This window comes from Capricornis sumatraensis, chromosome 15 (assembly GCF_032405125.1).
Source record: "Capricornis sumatraensis isolate serow.1 chromosome 15, serow.2, whole genome shotgun sequence".
Lineage (NCBI taxonomy): Eukaryota > Metazoa > Chordata > Mammalia > Artiodactyla > Bovidae > Capricornis > Capricornis sumatraensis.
The window spans coordinates 28,578,299-28,592,621 of NC_091083.1; the positions used below are offsets into that span (position 1 = coordinate 28,578,299).

The following is a 14,323-nucleotide window of genomic DNA, read 5'->3' on the forward strand; positions in this document are numbered from 1 at the left end:
TTTAAGCAAGGAACAGCTCTGGAATTACATAAAAGATAGCATAGCTCTGTCTGAGAGTAGGACTGCATGACTAGAGGTCTAAAGCAGGAATAATTTTATGTGTATTTTTGTATCATAAAATACTATTACTGATTTTTAAACACTTTAAAAAAAATTCAATTGCATGTATTATCACGTGACAATTTTTATTTTTTATTTGCATTTCTAATGTTGAAGTTAGAAAGTACAGCAGTAAATTCCGTATTTATATGTCAAGGGCATAGTGAGCACCCACTAACAGGCATTTAAAACCACACGCTTGAGACTTACAGTTTTGCATCTTCTCTGTAATCATCCAGGCCCTCATCATATGACTTGGATCGTTCCGTCTTTGAGCTGGGCTGGGCATCCAGGCTGGGAGGTCCAACAGATTCTGCAAGTAAAACCCAACATTCAGATATGTGCAAGTAGTTTCCAGATTCTATTTTCACGGCGAGAAGATCACCACAGTACCCTAAGTGGAAAACTGAGAATGTGAGACAATTCACGTAACTACTCAATGAAACGTACCCTGGTCATGGGAGAGCTGACGTCGGATTAATGGAGCTGAAGTTGTGAGGCTGGGAGGGACCGTTGCTATGGAGGGTACCTGGGAGGTGGAGGCAGAGATGACTGCAGAGGCAGGGATGTGAGAAATGTCGTGATCGATGCTAGGGCTGGTAGGTTCATCTATAAGACAAAATGAAAATAAATATTGGGATGTTAAATGGCATCATCATTAATGATAACAATGACAGAACTAATCAGTGGTACCCAGTATTAAAAGAACCAGATAGAGATCTGAACACCACAGCAATAACAGTAAATGACAGAGTCATCTGTTAAAAGTCTAGTCACACAGTTTCAACTCTAGTTTGGAATTACTAAATTCCAAAGAATTCCAAGAATATGATCGAAGAAATCAAATGAGTTGCTTTTACCCAAAATTAAATTGTTTGCTTCTACTGAACAATTAAGAGAATTCCCTGATGTCTCAGATGGTAAAGAATCTGCTTACAATGCAGGAGGCCTGGGTTCGATCTCTGGGTCTGGAAGATTTCCTGGAGAAAGGAATGGCAACCCACTCCAGTATTCTTGCCTGGAAAATTCCATGGACTGAGGCTACAGTCCATGGAGTCGGAAAGAGTCGGACACGACTAACACTTTCACCAAACAATTAATACTGTCACCAAACTGATCATCAAGATACCAAAGTTCACAGGTATTCAGAACCCAGACTGTAAAAGCAGCATGTTTGTGTGAATGTGAGAGGTACGTGTGTATGAAAGATGACCCAGCTTGCGAGCTGACAAATGCTGGAAACATTAATTTCAAGGAATCTAACATTTACCTTAAAATAATTTAATATATATTAGGTACTGATTTCACAAATTTATCTTTAGGATGATTAATTTTAGCACAAAGAATAAGCCAGATGTTAGGAATGGGGAAGACTGAGCTGCTGGTCAAAGGATTTAGATCCTGTTTTGCTGGACTTTGTGAAAGCTACTTAATTCCTCTGGATATTAAATTCATTCCCTATAAAGAAATTGGGCTAGGATTATCAGAAGGGTCATTTATAGCTCAAGAGGACTACAACAATAAATCCACAATAGGGGTAAAATTATCTGTTTAATTTATGTAAGAACATAAAATACTTAGAGGCTTTCATAAGCCGGAGATTTCTTAGGGGGCTTCTGAGGTTGGAATTTATTTTAAAAACTGACAGATCTGACTGAGAGTGTAGTTATTATTGGACCTACTTTCAATATTAAAGGAACTAGCTGAAAATCCAGAAAATCTGATTGAGGGAAATGATTCTATAATTTTTATAAGTACAAAGTTTTTTTTTTAAATTTATTTCCCTAAGTAAATAAGCATAGTATTCTACAAGGGATGCTATATATCAGTCTGAAATGTTACAGAATAAAAGCCAACACTACTACCAAAAGGAAGATAAATGAACATCTAAAATTATTCTGTGGTGAGCAGTTTTGTTACACTTGAAACATATAAATTTATCTAGTAAGAAGATGCCAACTCAAACTTGGGAAATCTGAACTAGAAAGAGTGAATATTAAATTCAAAATTATTGTTTAGTCACCCAGGCCCATGCCTTTTGGGTAACTTTCAGATAACTAAGTTCGCCTGAACTAGAGAAGAAAACGGCAAACCACTTCAGTATTCTTGCCTTGAGAATCCCATTAACGGTATGAAAAGGCAAAAATATATGACACTGAAAGATGAACCCCCCAGGCCGGTAGGTACCCAATATGCTACTGGAGATCAGTGGAGAAATAACTCCAGAAAGAATGAAGAGATGGAGCCAAAGCAAAAACGACGCCCAGCTGTGGATGACTGGTGATGGAAGTCAAGTTCGATGCTGTGAAGAACAACGTTGTGATCCAGCTCTATCCTACAAGCTCTAAGATTTCTGAATTGGTTTTAATTGCCAGTGTCAACAAGGCTATATCAACCAAATTCAATTTTAGTTAGGCTAATCCTAATTTGGTACACACGTACTGGCCAACTCTAGGGTGAGAGGAACCAGAGAATATATTTAAAGTATGGCAAAAATGAGGGGAGTACGAATTTTAGACGAGATTGAAGTGGGTAATACAACTGGCTTTTTTATATTAATAGTTATGAGTAGTAGTATGATGACCTAGAGGGGTGGCGTGAGGGGGTGGGAGGGAGGCTCAGAACGGAGGGAGGGAATATATGTATACGTATAGCTGATTCATGTCAATGTGCAGCAGAAACTAAGAAAACATTTTAAAGCAGTTATCCTCCAATTAAAAATAGGAAAAAAAACACAAAAAATCAAGATTGGAGAATATACCTTAATACCTGCTACTAAAGAACAAACTACTTAGGAACTCATTATTCATCTTGTATTTTATGTTTACTTGTGACAGGTGTTGAAATTTATTTTCAGGACATACTTTGAAGCTTTACAGGGCATGTGGGTATAGTGAAAGTGAAAGTCGCTCCGTCGTGTCCAACTCTTTGCAACCCCATAGACTATACATCCCATGGAATTCTCCAGACCAGAATACTGGAGTTGGTAGTCTTTCCCTTCTTCAGGGCATCTTTCAACCCAGGGGATGAACCCAGGTCTCGCGCATTGCAGGGGATTCTCTACCAGCTGAGCCACAAGGGTGTGAGTAGGTATAAACAAAATACTGCTAATGACTGATCTTCTTAATTTTAAAAACAAAGTGGTTTATTTTCTTCATTTTTCTAAGTCTTGTGACCCCAGAGGACTATTAGATGTTAAATGTATAACAAAATGCTGGAACTTTTTCTGTCTGCAAGATGTTTCATTATCTCTGTATTACACAGATAACAAAGTAAATGAATTGGCTCCATTCTCTGATATTTTGGGAAATAAAGCCGAAGCACCTATTTATTTCCATTGGTTATAATGCTTTCAAGTAACAAAAATAATTATTAAAATCACAGACTATTAAGACTCTGGAGTGTGACGCTACAAAAGCAAGCCTTAATTCTTCTTTCCTTCTAATTTAATGTTTCATGAAAAGCACAAAGCATAGTCCAACATTCTCCAAAGAAACTGAAATGCTCTAAATAAAAGAAAGGATTCATGGTCAGATACCTCTGAGACAAATGGTACTATATCCTGCCTAGAAAACTCATAAGATAAAAGGAGTACATTCCTGAGAGTTCTATGATAGACAAACTTAATTTTTAAAACTCAACATTTCTCAATTTATTTGATCACTAATCTTCACCCCTCCCCCCCACCGCCTTTATCAAATGGAATTAGTGTTCCCAGAAAATACTTTAAGAAACATTGCAAATGGTCTCTTTTACTCCATTTCAATGCTGGTGTCTATCCTAGTAAGACATACATTTTAGAAAATAGCTAGATGGGAAAGACAAGCACCAGGACTTCCCCGGCAGTCCAGTGGTTAAGACTCTGCCTTCCAGCGCAGGGGGAATGGGTTTGATCCTTAGTTGGGGAACTAAGGTCCCATATTCCATGGGATGTGGCTAAAAATTAAAAAGAAAAAAGAAAAAAAAAAAAAAAGACCTATTGGTCAGATAAAACTCTGAAGCTCAACAATATAAAAGGATTTCAATATTAAATTTTGGTACTTAAGAACGCTTACATCCATGTAAAAATCCAGTTTACATCCAAAACAGTGAAATCAATTCTGTGTTCATATCTCAGTTCTTTATTCTACCCTTTTCCATTGGTGCCGATCAAATGACATACAAGAGTAATCATATGCAGTACATTAAGGTTCTGGGAGGCATACAAGAAATAAATGGATTATAAAGTCATTTCTATATTTTGGGACTTTTAAGTCAAGACTTATAAAACAAAAGATGTCATTCACTGGGAACTATAAAAGACTGAAATAAGTACTTGAACTAGAATTTGATTCAGAAATAATTAGTGAGCATTTTTATTTTATAATGAAAAAATGGTCTCTTTTAATAGTTTTCCTAAATCTTTATATGCATATACAATTAAATAGATTTTTGTTTTATATTTTAGCCAAAGTTCTCTTTAATAACATAACTGACCTTTTGGTTTATTCCTATACCTAGTAGTAACTAGGAAGAAATATTAACAGATGTAACTAGCAAACTTTTTATTATTATAATATAATTGCATTATATTATTCTTATTAAGTAGGAACAAATATAATGCTATTATTCTGGCCTCACAGGCCTGTGAAATACAGCAGGATTTGTTTGTTTAAAAAAAATCATAAAACAATCATTTTTATACCATTTCATCTACAATAAAATTCCACTATTAGGGGGGCTGGCCTTAAGGTTACAGATATAAACATGAGCACAATTTAGGCTGAGATTCCCTATAATGTTTACAATTTGAATATGTCATATATATTTTTAAAATGTGAGTTATATGGAATTTTTTTTAAAAAGCTGATTCTGATAGTGTCACATGACAGTCCAACAGCGCAAGAGCTTTAAAAAATTTCTCTAGAAAAGAATAATTTTGAAATAGCACTCAAAGAACCACATTGTATTACAAAATCATGGCAAACTCTTCCTGAACCTATCCACTGAAGAAGAGTATGACCCTGGCTCAAAGCAAGGCTTGCATCACACACCTCCAGAGGACGCTCTTCACGATGCACTCTGTACAAATGATGCCCTCTGGAGTTATGCCCTGAGATGAGGCTGAATCAGCGAAGTCTCTATTGCTTATTAACTGTGTGACTTTGGGCAAGTTATTTAACCCCTCCATAGCTTAAGTTTCTCATTTATTACATGAGGATAATACTAAGGTACATACACGATAATCTTGTTAGCAGATGGGATGTTAGACTTGATAAAAGTTTGTTTTGTTTTGCTACACATTTAAACTATCATCTCAAAATTATCATTCATCTAGTATTTCAACAAATATTTATTGAGTCCCTTCTCTACCCCAGGCAGTGGTTCCAGACATTAAGGACAAAGATGTGAATAAAAAGATCTAAAATCCTGGCTCTCACAAAGTTTAGGCTTTAGATCTGCAGAGAAAGATGTAATAAAAAAAAAAAGTACAATGTCAAGTGGAAACAAGTGGTATAAAGATAAGTACAGTAGCTTAAGGACATAGAGAATGTCAGGTTCTGTGTGTATTTCAGATAGGCTGGTCTGGAAAGGCTGCTTTGATAAGGTAATGTCTGAGCAGAGGCCCAAATGTACGGAGAGAGACAGTCTTGTGAATATCTCTGGAATGCATTCCAGGGCTGGGAACTGGTGCCAGGGCCCCGAAGCAGGGTGTGCTTGGTGTGTTCCAGGGCTGCTAGGCGGCTGGCATGTGCAAAGATGGGATGAGCAGAAAACGGGAGGCAGGGGCAGAGAGGTGCGGTGCAGTTGTGGGGCAGATCATGGAGGGCCTAGCCTGCCGATTTTGGATTCTATTCTGAGTAACATAGGAAGCTAAACCAGGGTTCTGATCAGGAGTGAAATGATCTGGTTTATGTTTTTAAAAATGTACTGGTTGCTGTGTGAATAATATACTTGGGGCGTGTGGGAGCAGTCTAAAGCCTCAGTGAACGTGAGAGATGTTCTACATAGGGCACAGGCTTGTCATTTAAGTAATTTCTCCCCATCTATTCCAGGATTTATTCTAAGACAGAGTAATTCAGCAACAAAGAGGTCTTTTCAGTTGGCCCATGAATTAAAATTTATACAGAAATCAGCTTCAGAAAGTAAAAAGCACTGATGAAATGAAAGGTTGATTGCTAGTGATCCCAACTGTTCTACTTGGCTATTGTTTCAGCTGAATCAACAACCAAGCACAATTTGGTTCGCTGAGTCTCCCCAGATGGTAGGGATATGTTTCATCAAAATCAAGATTAACAATAGGTATTGGGTATGCAAAATTTAAAATAAAAAAAGGAAAATTGATGCTAGAAATAATTTTTGAGAGTAAAAGCTTATGGTTCTGGGGACTTCCCTGGCAGGCCAGTGGTTAAGACTCTGCCCTTCCACTGCAGGGGGACGAGTTTGATTCCTGGTCAGGGGACTAAGATCCCTCATGCTGTGAGGTGCAGCATAAATAAATAAAAATACTTAAAAAAAAAAAAGCTTATGGCTCTGGTTTTTAGCAGAGTGTAGAAAATTCAGAACAAGTGTTTCAAGATCACAGAGTAAAATTCCTGGAAACTAGAAATACTTTGCTGGAAAGATTTGTGACATATTTGACATGTTAACCAACAACTATGAGGTGAGCTTACCTATAAATGGGATGGAAGCCAAGGAATCACCAGGTGGAGTGGTACTTGAGGCCTTCCTCTCCTCCATCCTTTTTATATGGACCTCCCGGCGAGCATCATTAGGCAGCCAGCAGGTGGTGTCTGAGCCTGTCTCCTGGTCACTCACTGCTAAGATGTAAGACTGATGCCTTAAAGGCTGCGGTGTCTGGCGACCAGACGGAGGTTTTTCTCTTAGGATGACAGTTTCTTTATTATCTACAGCATTCAATTGCTGAATTTCCACCTCTTGTATATTTAAATCTTGATTCCTCTGAGTGACAGATAACTCAAAATCTGGAGTGCTAGCATTCTCACTTGCCAGAGCAGGGGGCTTAACAGAAGCTCCAGAAAGAGAGGGGGGCTTCCCAGTGTCCACTTGGTGATCAGGGGCGCTTTCCGTCCGTAACCATGTCTGCTGATTGAATAAACTGTTTTGATGCAAGTGATTTACTGGTCTTTGGTCTTTGATAGAAACAAATGAGTTCTGGCTGGAGGGTGGTTTCGCAACATGCGTAGAAGGCGCTTTCAGAGAGTTACTTCGGACTTTCCCAAGAGGTGACCTGTCCTGGGAAATCCCTCGAGGCTGGGACATTCCACAAGTAGTTTGAAAATTTCTGCTGGGCTGCAGGGGTTTTAGATCTGCTGGAATTTTTTTAAACTGAGACACTGATCCCCCGACTCTGCTGCTCACTCTCCTGCTGTCAGAATTCACCACACTCGGGGCCACTGTAAAATTGGAGCCTCGGAAAGATTTGTGAATTTCTTGCTGCCTGGGTCTCTCATAAATACCTCGCCGATCGTCCTGTTCGGTGAACCCACTCCACTTGTAAGTCTGCTTTCGTTCACCATTTGCATCCGGCAATGGGCATTCAGCATGGACGTTTTCCGAGGTTTCACCCTGCCCCTCAATGTAATCCCACGAGCGAGTTCTGTGGTTACTAAAACTAATAGAAGGAGATGTCAGTGCACCTTGAGAGGCACTCCTCGGACAATACATCATCAACACAGAGTCCTCCAGCCTCTCCTGGGACACGCTGCGCTGCCGGACCTGGATGGACTGGGGCACTCGGTCCTGAGAGGTGCTCCGACGCCGTACCTGCAGGGCAGCGCGGTTCAGCACCACCTGGTTATAATCCGCTGTGCTCTGAGAGGCGGCTCTTAAACTATCTAACCTTTCTTGAATGGTCCGACAGCCCATGTGCAAGCGCCGGTTATCAATATACTCTTTGTAAGTTTTATAGTTTTTCCAGTCTATGTGCTGATGCGAGTTGGGAGAGTAGTGGTTGACAGTTACAGAAGGAGACTCCACAGCTGGAGATCTGCTCACCAGACCTTCTGAGTGTCCGCCGTAGTGGCCAGATTTAAGTAAAATGCCAGAAGGTTCCAATGACCTGGAGCCAGGCTGGTGGATGAGATGGGCAGTGGGAACTGAGGACGGCGGTGAGGTGGTTCTCGTCGCTGTTTTGAAAGAGGGCTGCTCGTTTCGGCCATACCTCACTTCCTCAGTCCTGTGAGCGGGAACTGTGTGGTTGCTTCTGTTAGGTAATAAATCTACAACCTTCTCAGAAGGTACAATGACAGTCCTTACACTCTCATTGCAGACACACACTGCTGTGTTGGACTTGGCCACCTCTGGTGGTGACGGAGGCACTTGGATTTCCATCCTGTAGGCCCTGCCGGGCTGCGTCAATACTGGGGGGCTAGTCTGCTGTTTGCTTGCTGTTGAGTCTGGAGGAGGTGGTTCAGGGGGCTGCGCCATGGCGGGAGGGGCGGATGACGGCCAGGGGTAGCAGACTGGTGGGGGCTCAGGGATGTTGCGGGCATTGCCGCTGTAGGCTTCATTGCCTTTCAGGTAGGCATCTTGAGAATACGCCTACATGGAGAGGAGAGAAATGGGTCACTTCAAACTCATCAAAGGAACACATTTCCAATCTTGTGATATACTCTTATTTTATGGTGCCCTGCCTTGCTCCCGAGTGGCATTCGCTAAAGCATGCATGCAGACACAATGTAAGGGGACTCCACAAATTCAGCTCGTCTCTCAGAAAGCAAAGAAACTGTAGAATTTGCAAAAAATATAAATTACAATTGCCTATTTTCTCAAAAGATCTGAAACACATCAAATTCTATCCATTCCACCCGCCATAATTAGATATGGACATCTTGCTTTCAAAAATTTCCCCTTTTAAGTTTTATGTTTGTTTTTTTTTCTCCCTAGCAGTTGGCAGGTTAAATGGCTGCCTAATAAATCTCACAGCAAAAGAACCTGATCTTTTGCCAGAGTGAAGGTGAAAATATTAAAAATCTTCACCAAATACATCTTTACTCTAGGCACTACTGCTATGATAAATAATATATTGAACATTGTCTTGCCAATTAATAACTGCTGAGTTGCTAAAAATAATCCATTTTGATAAATTAGGTCCTCCAACAGCCATGTTAACTATTAAAAATTTTCAAATAGAGAATATGCACATATTAAAGGCATAAAATATAAATAAAGGTAATTCATCTTCCTGTATATAATTTATATTTTTTATTTTACACTCATGCAAAATTGTATTGTACAAATTTATTTGGTCTCTTTTACCTGTTTTAAGGAGACATTTCTCTATTATGAACAGGCAAGCATGCAGTTCCAATTTTTTTTTAATCAACTATTTATGAAATTATCTAGGAATATTTTTAAAAAATTAAAAGCAACAAATTAAATACAGAGACTCTATAAAACAGAGCTAATTAAGGTAACTCAGAACTATGTTCAACAGCTGAGACAGTTAGGTGTGGTGTCATGTTACATATTCGTTCCTAATCAAAACAAGCTTAATTCAAAACTATCTCCTGTCTTTGCATTAGACAGCTTGCAAAGCTCAAGTGCAGCCACAAACATAACATAACGTAACAGCAAAGTACTAGGAAAGGAGAGAAGGTGAGATGCTTCAAAAATATACAGGGATGCAGATAAATGTTATGTTTTAACACCAGTTATGCATAGGATACAAAAATCAAACATAAAAAGAAAAAAATAATAAAGAAAACAATGTATCACAAACACATTCTGCAAATTAGTAAGATTAACACCACGAAGAGATTCCTCTAAGCAAACTGACAGTTTTAATAGACTGGCTTATTACAAATTTCTACAAAACATGACTTTAAAAGCAAGGAAATGGCTTCTGTGCAGTTCTTACCAGAGCTGTGACATCCTTTGTAAATTGTAGCTAGCAGAAAATAGGAAAACATAGTAGAAGCTGCTTACTGACATAAAGACAGAATCATGTTGTCATATTGATGCTGGAAAACAGCAAGCTAAAAATACATCTATACTGAATCCTCTGGAAGGTACCAAGAGAAGTAAAGGGCAGTGAGGCATAAAGATTAACTTCAGTTTCCATCTGAGCATCTTTTTCTCAGGCTTTTATCTGGCTCTGATTTGATTTGTCTACCATTCTTGAAAGCAAAATACATCTGGTAACATGCATTCCTGACAGATATTTCCTTCGATCTGCGCTGCTGTCTGATAATGTGCTAGGAAGCTTCCCTTCCATGGGAACAACATTGATGCCTCTCAGTTCCCCTGAGCTTCTTCCATCTCTGCTTCCAGATGACGAAACGAATGCTCTATTATGCATTTAAAATAGTACAACCTCCTCCTTCCCCTGTAAATCGGAGCACAACCACCAGCTGTCAGCTGACTGCCGCTGCCTTGACACTAGCACTTTGGAATGAAAGAACGACTGTTGGGTTAAATGGGTTTCCCTCAAAAATTAAGATCTTTCCACACTGTCCCTTTTGTCCTGTTTGATTCACTTAAAAAAATAACTACTTAGTGGACATGAAAAAATACTGCTTCCAGAGTAATTCTTTTTCATGTATAATGAATACCATAAAATCTGAACCAGGAGAGCGTGAGAAACGAAAGCCAAGTAGATGAAAGAAAACATGCATACCATAATGCTGTAAAGGTGTGAAAACAGTCAATCCAAATAGATATTTTGGGCATTTGCCACTGATGTAATAAGCCTATCTTTTTCATGCTGATTACAGTCGCACTGATACTGTTACATGACAGGAAAACTGTGCGGATGAGTGTGTTGTCTGGTTCAGTATTTCCAGAGCATGTGTGTGCAGTTTTATGAAACATCACCTGAAAGGGTGTATCCCCTATGCTCAATAAAGTAAAGTTTGGCTGATGGGTTTCGTGACTTCTCAAAACTTCTACTACATTAACATACGCTGTAAAACTCAACATGAAGTTACAAATTTATTTGGCCATGGAACCCATTTTTTTCCCTGGGGGTTTTTACACAATTCAAATTTCTGCTAAGAAATGCTGCTCTAGAACTAATAATTTAGACATATCTCCTTTATTCAAATTTGGGGAGGAGTATTACTTTTAATAATAGAAGTATATGACCAGAACTATTGGGTTGGCCAAAACAAACTTTTTGGTCAACCAATATTAAATACTTGAAAGGTATTTGAAATACTTTAGATAATGCTAAAATTTCTAGTCTATATTCATAGGTCCTCACTTCTGGGTAAAGTGATGGCAAAGGGGTCCTTAAAATACATACACATGGACCAAGCATTACCCTTGGACTGACTAAACAGAATAGCTTATAGATACAGTATTATTGTCTAATGTAAGCAAATATGCTTGAGACAACTAAAGTAAGAATTTATTCAGTAGTAGGATTGAATTTCCTCACATAGTCTCTCATTTCATGGATACTAAAAAAGATTGTTATCTATTTAAATGTTTCTCATTCTCATAAAGTTTAAAAACCAATACATTCAATTAACATTCCTGGGGAAATCAGCAGTGCTCTAAGGCCACTGTCGCTTAGTATGTCTTCCAGATAAGTCATTAGAATAAATTTCAATGGCTATGCTAAGAGGTGTGGAACAGACAGAAATTAGCTCCATGATAAGCTAGGGGAGTAAACTAGGAACAGATAATATGCATTGTAAGGAGTCCTCTTCTCCCATAATGCCATTCGGTTTTCTTCTGGAAAACAGCCTACTAAGGAAAGCTTTAGCCAGGGCTTGGGCAAACACTGGGGTGGATTACAGCATTCAACTCTTCCAGGTGAACATGGAACCCATTGATTAAGTTTCCCATTCTGAAAACAGAATTTAAAACTCTATAACTTGCTTATAGCTGTGACTGTGGAGTGCTTTCTTGTGAGTCAGAAAGTAAGTCTTTCACTGAGACGTCACAGTCAGACATTTCAATGTTTTAACTACCCATTGGGAATCTCTGAATTGTCAACAGGCACCAATTAAACAGAACAAAATATCACTTAAAGTATTCTTTATCTAATGATATTTGTTTATATAGTTTTTGTATAATTATATCCTGTTATAGTGATGTCAAAATCATCCTGTGTTAATGTTTGTCTGCAGTGACATGAATTTGAGCAGACTCTGGGAGACAATGGAGGACAGAAGAGCCTGGCCTGCTGCAGTCCAAAGAGTTGCAAAGGGTCGGACGTGACTTAGCAACTGAACAACAACCATCCATGGCATGGCCCAGAAATTTTTGAGACCAATGTCATAAGAATTGCATATCTGGCTCATAATCACTTTGACTTTTACATTTAAGTCCAAATGGATACTTCATAGTATATATCCAGAAGTTTTGATGGAATTAGGCAATACTCAGATTTTTTTCAGACCGATTAGCACTTAGAAATTCAACAGGCAATGACCAAAAAAAAAAAAAACCTCTGGCCAATTTTTTTCATTAGTCCTTTTAAATATCACTATGTTTTTTCTTGAATTTCCTTTACCCTTGTTCTTAAGTTTTATATCTTACAGTAGCTTAGTAGTTTAAAAGTTTATAATGTTAAAGTTCCAGCCATATCTATATGAAAACAGAATAGGAGCAACCCTGTCGTGCGTACAGATCCAAAGGGTTCTCTACGCGGGGGTTGAGGGCAGTGAGTAAGGATAGATGCCTTACAAATGTCTTCATTTGGAATTAGAATTGTAAAGAGCACTTAAGTAAAATGTAATGTTAACAGTCTGGATCTTAATTATATGTACAGTGCCTAACTAGCTAAATAATCTAAAAGTAATCTTTCAGTTCAGTTTTAGTAGAATTGCATCAAAGTCACTATTACCATACCCATTACTACAGTATTACTATTACCAGACTGTATTTACTGTCTAGTAAATAATAAAAACAAACCAACAGAAAGAGTGCAGAATAAATAAGCTACTAAGATGAAAATTCCTGCCTACCAGTTCACCATTAACAGGCTGGTCTGTTAATACCTGTATCTATGACAAAAGCAAAAACAACCACCTATCGTGTTTGTATAATTTTCAAATACATGCCAGATATGTCACAGTGGGGCATGGGAGAAGGGGATGTTGTGGACAGCTTATACCTTTCTAAATCAGTTGAAACTTTTCTAACAAGCATGTATAGTCTTATAATTATTTTAAGTGAAAGTCACTCAGTCGTGTCCAACTCTTTGCGACCCCATGCACTGACTACTATACAGTCCACAGAATTCTTCAGAATACTAGAATGGGTAGCCTTTCCCTTCACCAGGGGATCTTCCCAACCCAGGAATCGAACCCAGGTCTCCCACACATTGCAGGAGGATTCTTTACCAGCTGAGCCACGAGGGGAGCCCAAGAACACTGGAGTGGGTAGCCTACCCCTGCTCCAGCAGATCTTCCTGACCCAGGAACTGAACCGGGGTCTCCCGCATTGCAGGCAGATTCTTTCTTAAAAATATATTTAAAATAAGATAAGAAAGCAGAAGAAAGTAACTGCTTCAAACTTTCAAAATATGAAAGAACCTTCCAGAATTCCTGTTCTTGTTTCCCTATTCTAAAGCAGGACCACCCTGATGCACATGTGGCAAATGAACACCTAATTTTTAAGAGAATAGTACACTGAGTGTGGAACATAATAAACTTGATTAGAAAGTACTTCTGATAAATCTAAAGGAAAACTTGGGTAAATTACGTTTCTCAATGGATGTGACAATATTCATGGAGTGGTAACTAGGGCAGTGGATACAGAGCCCAGAGACTGGTTACCCTGATAGCTCAGACCCTGACAGGCGGTGTGACTGTGTCAGCCACCGGACTGCTTCATCTGGACCCAATGGCAGTGCGGAATGGTGGTTTAGCTTCAACTACAGGCTATATACAGTCTCAGACCTGCGTGGGTTCAAGTCCTAGCACATCACTTTCTTCCCTGTTACACCAGAAAAGCTGTTTAACCCCGCTGTGTTTAACAGAGAATAACATGGAGTAGGCTCCAAATGCCCTTGTCCAACACCAGACACACCTGAGAGTCTCCAGAGCCATCACAACTGACCAACTCAGAATTCAGTCTTGAGTCCATGGTGCTGAAGGCTTACCAAAATGTCTTGAGGTATGAAGGGAAAAGAATGCTCAGATCTAGCCCTCCTACAGTGGGTCCATATTTTTTTTTCCCCTTAGTACTGCCCTTTAGGGACTTCCCTGGTGGCTCAGATGGTAGAGAATCTGCCTGAAATGTAGGAGACCCAGGTTCGATCCCTGGG

At 39.1% G+C, this 14,323-nt stretch overlaps 1 protein-coding gene across 2 annotated transcripts in view; it reads right to left on the reverse strand.

The window, feature by feature from the left end:
* ARHGAP21 (Rho GTPase activating protein 21) overlaps positions 1 to 14,323 on the reverse strand; it is a 75,301-nt gene that overhangs the window by 22,865 nt on the left and 38,113 nt on the right. The window contains exons 5-8 of one of the 2 annotated variants that reach the window (XM_068987829.1): positions 9,962 to 9,991; positions 6,753 to 8,643; positions 550 to 708; positions 310 to 412 (exon numbers count right to left, since the gene is read on the reverse strand). In XM_068987829.1, the coding sequence (XP_068843930.1) occupies positions 310 to 412; positions 550 to 708; positions 6,753 to 8,643; positions 9,962 to 9,991 (2,183 nt within the window). The remainder of the gene's footprint in view (positions 1 to 309; positions 413 to 549; positions 709 to 6,752; positions 8,644 to 9,961; positions 9,992 to 14,323) is intronic. The other variant, XM_068987828.1, reaches the window with a different exon arrangement.